The sequence below is a fragment of the Tamandua tetradactyla genome, chromosome 6 (genome assembly GCF_023851605.1).
Source record: "Tamandua tetradactyla isolate mTamTet1 chromosome 6, mTamTet1.pri, whole genome shotgun sequence".
Classification (NCBI taxonomy): Eukaryota; Metazoa; Chordata; class Mammalia; order Pilosa; family Myrmecophagidae; genus Tamandua; species Tamandua tetradactyla.
In genome coordinates this window covers 846,972-859,818 of record NC_135332.1, presented here as the reverse complement: position 1 = coordinate 859,818, position 12,847 = coordinate 846,972, and the positions used below count along the sequence as shown (strand labels likewise).

General features: G+C 55.0%; 1 protein-coding gene across 10 annotated transcripts in view; it reads right to left on the bottom strand.

Annotated features, from left to right (window-relative positions):
* MPRIP (myosin phosphatase Rho interacting protein) overlaps window positions 1-12,847 on the bottom strand; it is a 144,565-nt gene that overhangs the window by 28,866 nt on the left and 102,852 nt on the right. For all 10 annotated transcript variants that reach the window (XM_077163340.1, XM_077163347.1, XM_077163344.1 and 7 more), the window contains 5 exons: window positions 10,622-10,763; window positions 9,666-9,779; window positions 8,154-8,210; window positions 7,201-7,269; window positions 2,537-2,626 (listed from right to left, as the gene is read on the bottom strand). In XM_077163340.1, coding sequence (XP_077019455.1) covers window positions 2,537-2,626; window positions 7,201-7,269; window positions 8,154-8,210; window positions 9,666-9,779; window positions 10,622-10,763 — 472 coding nt within the window. The remainder of the gene's footprint in view (window positions 1-2,536; window positions 2,627-7,200; window positions 7,270-8,153; window positions 8,211-9,665; window positions 9,780-10,621; window positions 10,764-12,847) is intronic.

The window sequence follows — 12,847 nt, the reverse complement described above, 5'->3', positions numbered from 1 at the left end:
CATCTGCTCCCTTCAGCACCACAAACAACTGCACCTTTCCCTGGGACTTGTGGGGGGCGGGGGGGCTGCAGGCTGAGCCCTGAAGTGAGGCACCATCAGAGTGAAGCGAGCATGGCGGGGGGGGGGGGAGGGCAGGTGCCTGCCCAGCCACGCCCCACTTGTCCTGGGGAAAGGACAGTGGCAGCCGTGGACTATAACTGGCTCAGGGGTGGGAGCTGGCCAGGCAGGGTCAGGGGTGGGAGGCAGGGCTCGGCATACAGCCCGGGGGCACAACCCCAGCTCCCCAGGGCACCACATGTGCCCACTAAGCAGGGACCAGGCCACAGAGCACTATAAATACAACACCTGGGAAGACAACCAGACCATGCGGCTCCTGAGTGCAGGCAGAGGCCAGCAACATGGGGTGCGTTCTAATTTTTTTTTGTATGCTATATGGGGGGGGGGGGTCACATTTCATTCTTTTTCCATGTGACTATCCCTTCATTGCAGCATCATTTGTTCAATTTTCGTTTTGTTTGTTTTTCTCTCGTTTGTGGGAACTGCATGAGTCGGGAATCGAATCCGGGTCTCCTGCATGGCAGGTGAGAATTCTATCCCCTTTGTACCCCCCGTTCTAATTTTAATTTTATTTTGTTTCTGAAATACAGTTTTAGAACCTATATTTCCTTTTATCTTATCATATATAAGCTAAATTTTTATTGCTGCTTTAAAGATTACTAGTCGAGTTGGCATTGTTATATTTCTTTCTGAACACACACACACACACGGGGGACGGAACACCATGCTGGACACCTGGCCACTGAGATGACCCCCGAGCCCTGGCCAGGGTGGCAGCTGCTGGCTGTGACCTGCTTGCGAGCAGCCCAGGAGGCATGGCGGCTGAATACCCCATTCTATGGACCTCAGTTTCCTCTAAGTTTGGCTAATGCGAGTTGGTCCCAGCACACCTTATCAAGGATAAATGCAGCTATACACTAGAGTGTCTTTGCCAAAAACCTGAGGTACAGCCCTGCAAAAGGTGACCTTGCCAGGGTGCTTGGCTGCAGAAAGCAAGCCCCCAGGTCACCCCTGTTAAGCTCTGTCCAGCTGCCCCGATGATCCGGGACCCTTCAGCATTTGGTTTTGATGAAATGGCCAATGAGAAAACGTTCTGTTTGCCCAATCAGATTATTTCTCTGAGGGCACAGACAACACCTTGCCAATCACAGTCTCAAAATCTGAGTCCAAGATTTAGGGAAAAAAAAACAGAGACTTGTAATGAGTGAGTAGATGAATAAAAATCTAGTACTCTGAAAATAAAGTTTCATTCTTATTCTCCATATCCCACATCCTTCCAACAGCCCCACAGTGCAGCATTAAAAAGCTAAGAAAGGATAACTACAACAAAAACACAACCCAATTAAAAAATGGGCCAAGCACTGGGGCAGACATTTCTCCAAAGAATACATACAATTAGCCAACATGCACATGAAAAAATGCTCAGTACCACTGGTCACCAGGAAAATGCAAATGAAAACCACTTCACACACACTAGGATGGCTATTATTTAAAAAATGGAAAGCTGCTATTGGTGAGGATGTGGAGAGAAACAGGAACCCTTGGGCATTGCTGGTGGGAGTGTAAAATGCTGCGGCTGCTATGGAGACCATTTGGCAGCAACTAAGAAAGCTGAACAAAGAATTACCATATGACCTGATCACCCCACTTCTTGGTATATACCCCAAAGATTTGAACAGAGGGCCCTAAACAGACACATACACCCCAATATCTATGGCAGCCTCATTTTCCACAGCCAAAAGGCGGAAGCCACGCAAGCGTGCATCTACAGGTGTGCGGATAAACAGAATGTGGCCCACCATACAAGGGGACACCTTGCTGCCTGAAGGCTTGAGATGCTGACACATGCTGCAGTATGGCTGAACCTGAAGACCGCACACTGGGGTGAAACACACCCAGACTCAAAAGGACAAATATTGTGTCATCTTGTATACATGAAATACTGAGGATAAGCAAATGCACAGAGACAGGCAGCCCACGAGTGAGGAGGGGCTCGGGAGGGGGAGGACAGGAGGGACGGGAGGGCACGCCTGCCTCCAGGTCGTTTTCCGTATGAGGCTGTGAAAACGCTGGGGTAAGATAGCAGTGATGGCAGCACAGCATGTGGCTGGAATTAACACCACTGAATCACACACTTGAAAGTATGTAACATGGAAAATGGTGAGTTATATAGAGGTGACAACAAAAAGTTAAAAAAAAACCAAAATGCTTAGTAACAACAAGCCTCAAACAGCCCCAAGGAGAAAGCTGTTACTGTTCATCTTTTTGCTCAGATCGCAAAGTGGGGGTGGGGGATGGGTGCCACGGGACACGGAGGGACAAACGGCAGCAGTGGGGCTGGCCTGGGGGATCCACGGATGGGCCAATAGGCTTTCAGGTGTGAAGACCAGCCGCCCCTGTGGTCAGCCGCCCCCCCACCCCCGGCTGCCCCTGCGGTCAGCACCCTGCCCCCCCACCCCCCACCCCCATCCTCGCTCACATGGATCTGGAAGCCGTAGTTTCTCTGCACCGGGTGCTCGGTGACCTCGCAGCAGGTGGACAGGTCGATCTCCCCATCCAGGTCGGCTGCCTGAGGGGAGAGGAGGGACAGTAAGGGCTCAGTGACCCCAAAGCCCTGCGAGCACGTGGCCATCAGTGCTGCTTTGGCCGGGCTGGGTTTTCAAAAGGCACCAGCTGCAGAGTGCGCGCTCTGGAAGCAGCCTTTTCCCCATGCCCGCAGAGGCTGCCTGGGGCGCCAGCTCACACGCATCGGTGTCAGGACCCCTCTCACCCTTAAAAATTACTGAGGAATCCAAAGACTCTGTTTAGGTGGGCTTTAGCCATTCATACATACCACATGAGAAACTAAAATAGAAAAAATATGTATGCATGGATTTATTCATTTAAGTAAAAAGAAATCACCTCATTAAAAAAAAATCATTTTCCTTTATGATAAACACTTCAGTGAGAAGAGTGACCTTGTTTTACATTTCTGTAAATCTCTTTAACGTTTAGCCGGATTCTGATAATCTGCTTCTACATTCCACGATTCAATACATTGTTTTAGTCAGAGTACATGAAGGAACGTGGTCTCATGCAGATATGCAGTTGGAAAGGGAGGAGAGGATTTTTAAAAAGCTTTCAGATACTCATGGCCACTGATTATAGGTGAGCAGCACATGGGATCCGAAATCACGTTAGTGGAATTTCACGTTTGCTCCATCCTCTCTTTGGGTCGGCCTTTCACCCATGCACGGCTTTGTGATGTCACGCATCAGCCATCTGGAAAACGCTGGCTCTTGCGTTCTGGCATGGCCTCCACATGTTAACACATGGTCTGATGCGATAAAAACACATCCCATCAGCAAACCCTCCAAGTTAAGGAACACTGTCAAACTCGCGATGGTGAAACACGGATCTTTCAAAATTCAAATTCTTGCTCACAAGTTCAAATTCTGTCGTTGGCAACAGTGCTGAGTTGTTTTCCCGGAAGGAACAGGCTCACTTGGTGTGTCGTCAAGAGTCCAAGGGGCAGTCGAGGTCACATCCATCTGTGGAGCTGAAGTCTGGTCGGGCTCTTCGTTGTGATCGCTGTTGTTTTGACCACCAGGTTTCTTTCTGCTTCGTCAAGTTCATCTAACATCTTCCTTGACTGAGCTACACCATGGACGCATTCCACAAACATGGCTGCTGAGCACGCAGACCAGCTAACCAAGACCTGCCCACCTGTGACGTCTGTTTGAAACAGCTTAACCTGGACAGTGGCTGTGTACAGACAGCATCTTAAGCACCAAAACTACTTAACACATTTAAAAAATTATTTGTCTATCCTATTGCTGTCTGTATGGTAATTGTAACCTCATTTCTCAATATCAGACTATAAACCTGGACCTTCTGTTCCCATGCTCAGGGACATGCAGAAAACCTGTGAAAACAGTGGACGGAGCAGCCTGCAGCACAGCAACACTCCACCACGCTCCTACCCTCTGTCCTAACTGCGCCTGTGCCTGTGCCGCTGCTCCTTGCTCCTCTTCAGCCGAGCAGTCCTCTCAGAGCTCACCAACTTTGCGTCTCAAAGACTGAAAGCCATTAAGCTCTTTTGTGCTTTCCCTGTGTGCCTAAATTACCAAAGCCTTAATCAACAGAACAACCTCCCTTGTCTTGGGGGAGTCCTGAGACTCCCTTGACCAAAGAAGGGAATGTGAAATCAGAATGGTAAACAGCTTTACTACTCATCTTAATTTGCTTAAACTTCCATTTTTATTCAGGAAAGCACAAAGAAAACAATAAAAGTAACTGAGACAGGCTGACATACCAGTAATCCTTTGTGGTGCTGTAATTAAGACCCCACCCCCCTGGGAAAGGAGGACCTGTGATAAACTAGTCCCGCTGACCAGGCGAGGCGAGGCGAGGTGGAGAAGGCACCCAGGCTGTGGTTCCTGGTTTCCTGCCCAGCTCCAAAGCAGTCAATTCACAACTGCAAACTCCCTAGAACAACAACTTTCCTAAGTCCCCAAACTCCCCCCAAACCACAAAGCTTATAAAATCTTGGGCCCAAACTGGACTCATAATTAACACTAGAAAGCCTAGGGTCATAAAGATCGTTAAACTATGTGCCCAAAACAAACGTCTAGTAGGTGACAGGAGGCTCCTCCTAAAACAGAGAAGACACCTGGCATTCAGAGGTCAAAGTGGAAAACCACTACCAGCAAAGCCTGCCTATAAAACAAGCTAAATCCACACCACTTGGGGCATGTCTCTCCCTTGAGCACATCTGCACTAATTTTTCTAGAGTAAACGAACCTTTCGATAAATGTCACTGCTTACTGCTTTAAAAAATGAAGAGGCCAAGGACAGGTGGTGTCCGCGAAAGGGCAGCAGCGCCATCGCTGAGCACTTGCCCCCGGTGGCCGCCGTGGTCCGGTGGGGCAGGAGTGGCTGATGCTTACCCCATTTCACCACACCCAACATCCAATGTGGGTATTTGAGCGTGGCCACCAAAATTTATCAACTCTCTACATTTAGAAGATTGAAATGCTAGTGATCAATGAAAGGGAGGGGTGAGGGGTAAGGGGTTTGATATGTATGAATTTTTTTCTGTTTTCTTTTTCTGAATTGATGCAAATGTTCTAAGAAATGATCATGATGATGCATATACAACTATGTGATGATACTGTGGGTTACTGATCATATAGCAAGAATGGAATGATCATACGGTAAGAATGTTTGTGTTTGTATGTGGTTATGTTTCACAAATACATTAAAAAAATTAAAAAATAATTTAAAAAAATGATCAACTTTCCGTACTCAACCACAAGACACTCTCAACTGACACTGACACTTTGCGGAACCTCAGCTGTCTAACAGTGAGGGATATGGTCCAGGCTGGCGCTGCGGCCCCAGCAGCTTACCCCGCACTGCGTCCCACCCACAGTGCCATGCAATTCCATCACTACCAACTTCTAAAGATTTTCATGGCCCCAAACAGAGATTACTCTGTACCCATCAAACGAGAACTCTTCATTCCCCCTCCCAGGCCCCTGGAAACCTCTAGTCCACTTTCTGTCTCCACGGATTTGTCTACTGCAGATATTTCATATAAGAGCAGCCTTACAGTATTTGTCCTTCTGTTGCCAGCTTGTTTCACTTGGCACTATGTTTGCAGGGTCTACCTAATGCTTTTGTCCCATCAGCACAAATGTCAAAAGTGTGCAAAAAGTAAAACAGCGGGCGGGCCACGGTGGCTCAGCAGGTAAAGAATGCTTGCCTGCCATGCCAGAGGACCTGGGTTCGATTCCCAGTGTCTGCCCATGTAAAAAAAAAGAAAAGTAAAACAGCATCTTAGAATTACAAAGATACTTTTGGCTGCTCCAGCTCCTCTGAAAGGGTCTTGGGGACTCCCAGGGGTCTGTGCAGGCCGACACAAGCACCCACACCTGCACCGAGTGGCCCGGCTGGGCACACCACTGGCCCTGACCTCCCACACGGCTCTGCACCTGCCTTGGCAGCAGCATGTCTTCCGACATTGGTCCACGGTGACTCAGGGTCTCTTAAGCACAAGCACATAACAAATATCAAAGCAGCCCCCTGAGGATGGGCATCCAGGCAGGTTCTGATCTCCTGCTCTCACAAAGAACGTGGACCAACCGTCCAGGTGCACCTTTCTATGTGCGAGGGAGTACATGTGAAGGACTCCCGGAAGTGGCAGCGCCAGGAAAAAGGAAGGAGCCCAAACTTGCTAAACTGCTCAGAAGAGATTATGTTTTTGGATGAAGAAAAAAGAGTCTCTTCCAGTGTGCCTCTGTGGCGGCATGTCGCTGTTCTGCACCCCAGAAAGACCAGGTTCCCTTGCTCCACTCCTGTGGGTGCACACCTGCTGTGGTTAGGCTATTTCAACTGAGATGTGACCGAGTCCACTCAAGGTGGACCTTAATCCCTTCACTGAGTCCTTTCTGAGAGGATAAAGGACAGAGAAAAGGCCAAAGAGCCCAATGAGAAAGGCCCCTGGAGGAGCTGAGAGAGGAAGCCATGGAGGTCAGAAGCTGAAAGCAGCAGAACCCAGGAGAGAAGGCTCAGCAGACCCGCCACGCGCCTTCCCTCTGACGGGGGAGCCCAGAGGCCAGCGGCCTTTCCTCAGCAAGGGTCCATCCTGCTGACGCCTTGATCTGGACGTTTTCACAGCATTGGAATTGTAAATTGTAAGCTAATCAATTCCCACTGTAAAAGCCAACGCATTTCTAATATGCTGCATTCTGGCAGCTCCAGCAAACCGTATGAGCCCGCAACCAGGCACAAGGCCTGCAGTGGGTGCCAGCAAAGCATGTCCACACAGCTCCTTCTCATCCAGCAGACGGGGCCCTGGCTTGGCTCAGTTCTTTCGACAACTCAATTCACCATGTCAAAACCCAGACTGCCCACCCTGGGCTTTCAAATAAGACATCTTCACCTTAATGTTTTCAAAGAACAGAGAAAAGAAAAGCTGCCCTCATCCACTGCTCCCAGTGACCTAACGTGGGGTCTCTAAAGATCTGACGCCCCTGCCATGCTATTGAGGGTCTCACTGTGTCCAGGCTTGCCCACCAGGTCTCAGCCGGGATGTGAGGTGGCAGGAGTGACACCCCTCGGCCTGGCCTCCGCTGTCCCCTTGGCTCACCAGACACTCACCTCCTCAGCCACAGAGTCCCGATAGTATCTCAAGCTTTGATCTGCCAGGACAAACCAGTGTTTCTTCCACTAAAAGGGAAGGAAAAAGAGACTCAGCTACTCAGTAGCATGTTCCTGCTCCAAGGCTACCCGCAGGCAGAGTCCTGGAGAACATGCCAGGGCACAGGTCAAGCAGAGGCAGGCTGGGCCTCCTGGCAAGTGGACTCCTGATGAGAGGACTCTACTGGGACTGCAGGCAGCCATTCACTAGTGTCCATGGGATGGCTGCTATGGGAAAAGCCAGCCCAGGACCAGAGGTGGCCTCCACTGTGGGCTCTCTAAGCTCCAAGTGCGCTGGTAAATGATGCTTTACCACCCTCCACCCAGCTCCAGAAGCCTCTGACAGCTGGGGCCATCCAGGAAGGTGTGCCCCAGCTGCGGCCAGCATGGGTCCACCAGGTCCCCAGTCTTTACTGTAAGCAGCCAGGAGGGAGCTGGATCTTCAGGAAGGGCCAAAGGGGTTGACATGCAGGAGAAAGAGATGCTGTCTGGGCACCTGGGGAGCTGGCGTGGCTGCCCCAGCCACAAAGGACTCTTCCTGCTGGAGTTTCCTGGCAAGAAAGAAACTCCTCTGGCTCCCCAAGGGCCTGCCAAGGTCAACCAGCCAGTTTCCTCCCAAGGCCACCGTCTACTGTGCTGCCTGGCATAGAAACTCACGCCGACCCACAGCCAGAGGATCTCTCTATCCCTGGGGAGGTGGGGCTAAGGCTGTGGGATATCGCCACAGCTGGACACTGAGACCTTTCCTGACCTGGGGCCTCTCGACGGCTCCCCTCTGCAGGGAAACGACACCAGACTGCGCATCTCATCTGTTTGCGGAGGAGCTGGCCTCAGCCATGGTCCTGGCCCTTGGGCAAAGAGGGTGTGCCAGGCCGGGGGGGTGAGGTGCAGCTGTCCTTGCCCTGTGCACTCACCTGGCCATCCTCGTACTGCTTGGTCAGCCAGCCTTTCTTGAAATTCAGCAGGTCGGGCTGGGAAAGGGAAAGAAAGAACAGCTGAGAGGAGAGCACCCAGCACCCCAACCAGAGGACAACATCTCTGTTCAGGTGAAGTGGGTACCAAAGAAAAGGGTCTCTCCACCTGTTGGACAGGCCTCTGCAGCCCCTCCTGCCCCAGATGCTGCCTTCAGCCCCACCTTCCACAGGCGTCTGTCCAGAAGCTGTGGGTGTGGGGGTGCCCACTAAGGCCTGGGAGGGGCCCACTGGAAGGGCACACCAGGAGCAGAGACGCATGAACCCAGCAGAGAGACCACCAAGCACACAAGAGAGAAGTGAGACATCAGCAATGATGGTGGAAAGGGGAACCCAGAAGTTCCTGCAGGAACCACAGAAGACTGAGAGCAAAGCTTAGGAAGCAGAGTCCAGGTCAAGAACTTCAGAAGGAGAAACAGCCCCAATGAGAGCGTCGAATGGATTCTAGCATCCGGTTCCCCACCCGTGGCAAAACTGAGACAGCAGATGAGAAACCACTGAGCGGGCCCCACGGTCGGAGCCGAAGGTATGCGTCACACGTGCTCGCCACCTCCACATGTACCAAGCTGAGATGTGCCAGCACCAAGGGGTGGCAGGAGGGCGCCTGATCGCGTGCCTCTGTGCAGCTTCAGGCCCAGGGCTGATGTCCTGGACGGCCACGGGAGGACCGGAAGGCCCGTGCTCAGGAGGTGTGGGCAGCCCACCCGCCTACCCAGCACACGCTGCTCTCGGCCACCCTGATCAGCTGGCTCTGATGCCTTTCTGTGTTCCCAGGACAGGGAAGGAGTTCTAGAGAACAGATGAGAAATGACAAGACGACCACCGCGACAAGATATCCTGGAACCCTCTGCAGCCAACCCTCAAGCGACATAGACTAAAGGAAGCACAGCCTCCTCCCTGGTTGTGTCCCAGTGTCTGGGAATCCACAGGGCCCCACAGCAGGGGTGGCCTTCCGGGGTGGAGGGCAGCCCTGGAGCCGAGAGAGGCTGAGGAGGATGGAGAGCAGCAGGCCCTCCCCAGAGGAGCCCCGCAGGGAGCAGGCCCCAACAGCGGCCCTGTCTGATGGCTCGACTGGCAGCCCCTGCAGCTCCAGGAGACAGAGTGCATCGCACAGTCCTGCTTTTCTACTGGGCGAAAGGTCCTCATGAAGACAACAAAGGTGCCCAGCAGGCCGTGACTCACTCCTGCCTCCACAGCGTCAGGAAACACCCAAAACAAGAAGACTCCCAGTTTCCAGTCTCCACCTGTCTCACCTCCCAGGTCTCCCCTCATGGGGCTGGGAACACTTCTGAAGATCCTGGCTAGGCCGGGGCTTGCAGCTCGGCATGGCTCAGACCCCGAACGGCAGGCAGGGGCTCGGTATGACAGAGACAACGGTGACCCATGGCGGGTGGGGGGTGACGGAGCTGTGTCCCCTAAACCGGCTTGTGGGCGGCCAGGACGGGCTGGGCTCACCGTCATGGAGGGCTCCGAGGACCTCCTGTCCAGTGATTTGGCTCTTCGGTGCGGAGACAGGGGGGAGGCCACAGTGTCCAGGAGAGAGGCTGTGCTGGCCTCGGCAGTGAAGTCCTGTGGCAGAGAGCAGCCGCCGTGAGTGCATGCCCAGCCAAGGATGGCAGAGCTCAGCTGCCGTGGCCGTCCAGGGCCTGAGCCAGAGCTGGTGTCCACAACTCGGCAGCGCCCACAGCTCCTCGGGCACAACGAGGAGCCACAGCCAGCCCTCCAGAGTGCGGTGCAAGGGCGATGCCGGGAGGGCCTCACTCACGGGTTGGGGGATGGCTGCTCAGGGTCCCGAGTGACCGGGGGCAGGCCGGGCCGAGCACTGGAACCCCAGCCTCCTTGCTGGTGTCTCCTCCTCACGCAGCCAGGGTCCCAGAGCCCACCATCTCCGGCATGGTCTTTTACTCAGACACACCCGCTGGGGTCCCTTTCCTGCCTGCACCCCCCACCCTGGCCCCTGTGGCAGTGGCCTCGTCCTTCTGTGCACTGGGCTCCTGGGCAGGAGTGCGAGGCTGGGGGCAGCGAGAAACCCAGGGGCGGTGCTCCCCTCCAGCTGTGAACACAGCAGGGGCCGCCTGGGGGTCACTGCGAAGCTGACCCGACCTCATGGAACAGCAGAGGAACGAGGGTCCCGCGGCCACGCTGAAGGAAGGAGGATGGCACTGTCTTCAACCTCACTGCTGGGACCACCCCCGAGAGAAGGGAGGTTCGAGATACAATGTGGGGTCTGATGTGCATCAGAACACCCTTTATCAGAACGGGTGGCGTTGCGACACGACGACGGAGAAGGCGGGCCTGCCCCGGGAGGACGGAGTCACAAGCATGAGCCGGCATGCCCCGAGTCTGACCGCGTGGCCTCTCGCTGAGGCCAGCTCCCCCCCGACCCCCGGCAGAGCCAGGCCCAGGCTTACCCGCCTGCGGGGGAAGGCCCTCTGCTCACTGCGGCCCTGGCGGCCGTCGCTTGCCGTCTCGGGCCCTGCCGGCGGGTTGGTCTCCATGTGCTCTGCTCGCTCGCTGTCCAGCACCTCGAACTTCTCAATGACTTGGGACCTCCTGCAAGAGAGGCCACAGGGCCGCTGCAGGGAGGATGGCCCTTCCCACGACACCAGAGGGTGGCCCAAGGCCACGAGGGACTCCTGAGTGGCCCCAACTCCACAGCTGTGGCATCTGAGATGGCGCCGAGGGGCTTCTAGGGGCACTGGCCGGGAGGCTCACCCCTGGCCCTCTCCCTGCTGAGGGAAGGACGGCGCAGCCCCCCGCAGCCTTCCAGGAGCCCCTCAGCCCTCCTGGCCTGCAGGCTGGCATGCTTGCACGCTCGCATCTGCCTGGCCGGCCCCAGCCTCGCCTGAGCTGCACCCGAAACCCACAGGCAGCCGTCACCTGAGGGAAACCGCTTCAGGCTGTTCTCTGATCAATCACGGGGCAGCCCCATCCCAGGGGGCTGAGACTTAGCAAGAAAAAGACCCATGAATTAACATGGTTTCTGCCGAAAGTAAGAGGAATCAGACCCCGAATTAAAACAAAAAGCAGCAAGTTGATTTCATGTGAAAGGGCTGGTGACATCATCAGGCTGTCTACTGCTGAGACGGAGCTGAGGTGGGAGCGAAGCAGCGGAGAGGGGCGAGGAACGTCGCGGCAGGAGAGCGGAGGGGAGGACCTGCAAGAGAACAAGGCTGCTGAGTGAGTGCCCGGGAAGGGGCACCGTCGAGACACACACCACACCCAGAACATCCAGGAACCAAGACAGACAAGCGGGCTCACTCTGCTGGGGCCTGCACACACACTGCGAGAGAGCGCCGCTGGCCAGGGAATGACCACAGCACTGCTGGCCGGGGAGTGGGGTGGCCATCAGCCTGAGCCTACTCTCTCGGGACCCCTGGGAAGAACAGGACCCCACAGCAAGGCCTCTGAGATGGCCTGGCTAGCACTGCTGACCAAGGACGGGGCAGCTGGGGGAAGCAGAGTGAGGAGCTGACAAGCCCAGAGGCACAAATCTTCCTCTGAAAGGAAGAGGAGAGGAAAGGGCTTGACTCCTGAGACCTGCCCACAAAGGCCAGCTTTTCCTCGGGGAGGGCAACCAGTAAAAAAAACATGACCCTCTAAGCTATTTTCCATCAGGCCCAGTCCCAAAGTGCGCCGGCCCACAGCTCCGGGAGGCGCCAGAGCCTGCAGGGGAGGAGTGGTGAGAGTACGCGGAAGGGATGCTGGCCAGTGTGCGGCCTGCTCAGCCCTGTCCCCGCCCTTCTGGAAGGATCTGGGTCAAACTCCATACCCACTGTGTCCTGGGCAAGCCCCTCCAGCCTGACATGGAAGACCCCGGAAAAGCAGCTGGGAGCAGGGCGGCCTGCACCCACAGTGTGCAGGGCTGCAGAGGCCACCGCAGGGGCGGTGCGGGAGGGGTCGGGGTCCTGATGACGCCCCGGACCCTGACTTGGGATATGGGGGAGGCATATCTGGGCCCCCAGAAGCACTGCAGGCGTGGCTGCAAGCACTGAGAAGCCGGTGGACAGAAAGCAGGCGTCTGCGCCTCCCTCAGCCCACCTCTCCAGGTCCCGGGGCGTGCCCAATGGACTGGCTGTGGGCAGCTGGCTCAGTACTTCCACAGAGGATGGCCCCAGCTGCCAGTTACCAGCAGCCCAAGAGAAGCACAGCTGCCCTCAGCAGTCAGTGGGGACTTGACAGCTGAGGAACATTCTCCGAGACTGGAGGGTCATCAAAGCCCAGAGCTGCCTGGGCCCAGACAGACTGGGCAGCCACAGGACAGGTCCTGTACCGCGGGGCCTGGATCTCAGACAGACCTGTGTCCGTGCCACCCAGGGAGCTGTGGCTAAGTCCTGCAGATCAGGGGCTCTGCTCTAAGGACTCAGGACACAGGAAGCCAAGCAAGCCCAGGTGGGCTGAGAGGGACACAGCCAAGCCGATGTTGTAAGTAAGGAAGCGAGCAGCTTTCCCGTGTTAGTGCAGTGTGCTGGGCTCCCATCCGCAGAGCGACAGAGAGCAGGCGGGAAGTGAAGCCCCCAGATGCCGATGCACCCCAGGCCCAGAGACACTAAATCAAGATGGACTTCTCTGAGACGCAGCCAAGCCAAGCAGGACGTGCGGTGTTAATTTTGTGGAGCAGCGTCAACCTGGATTCG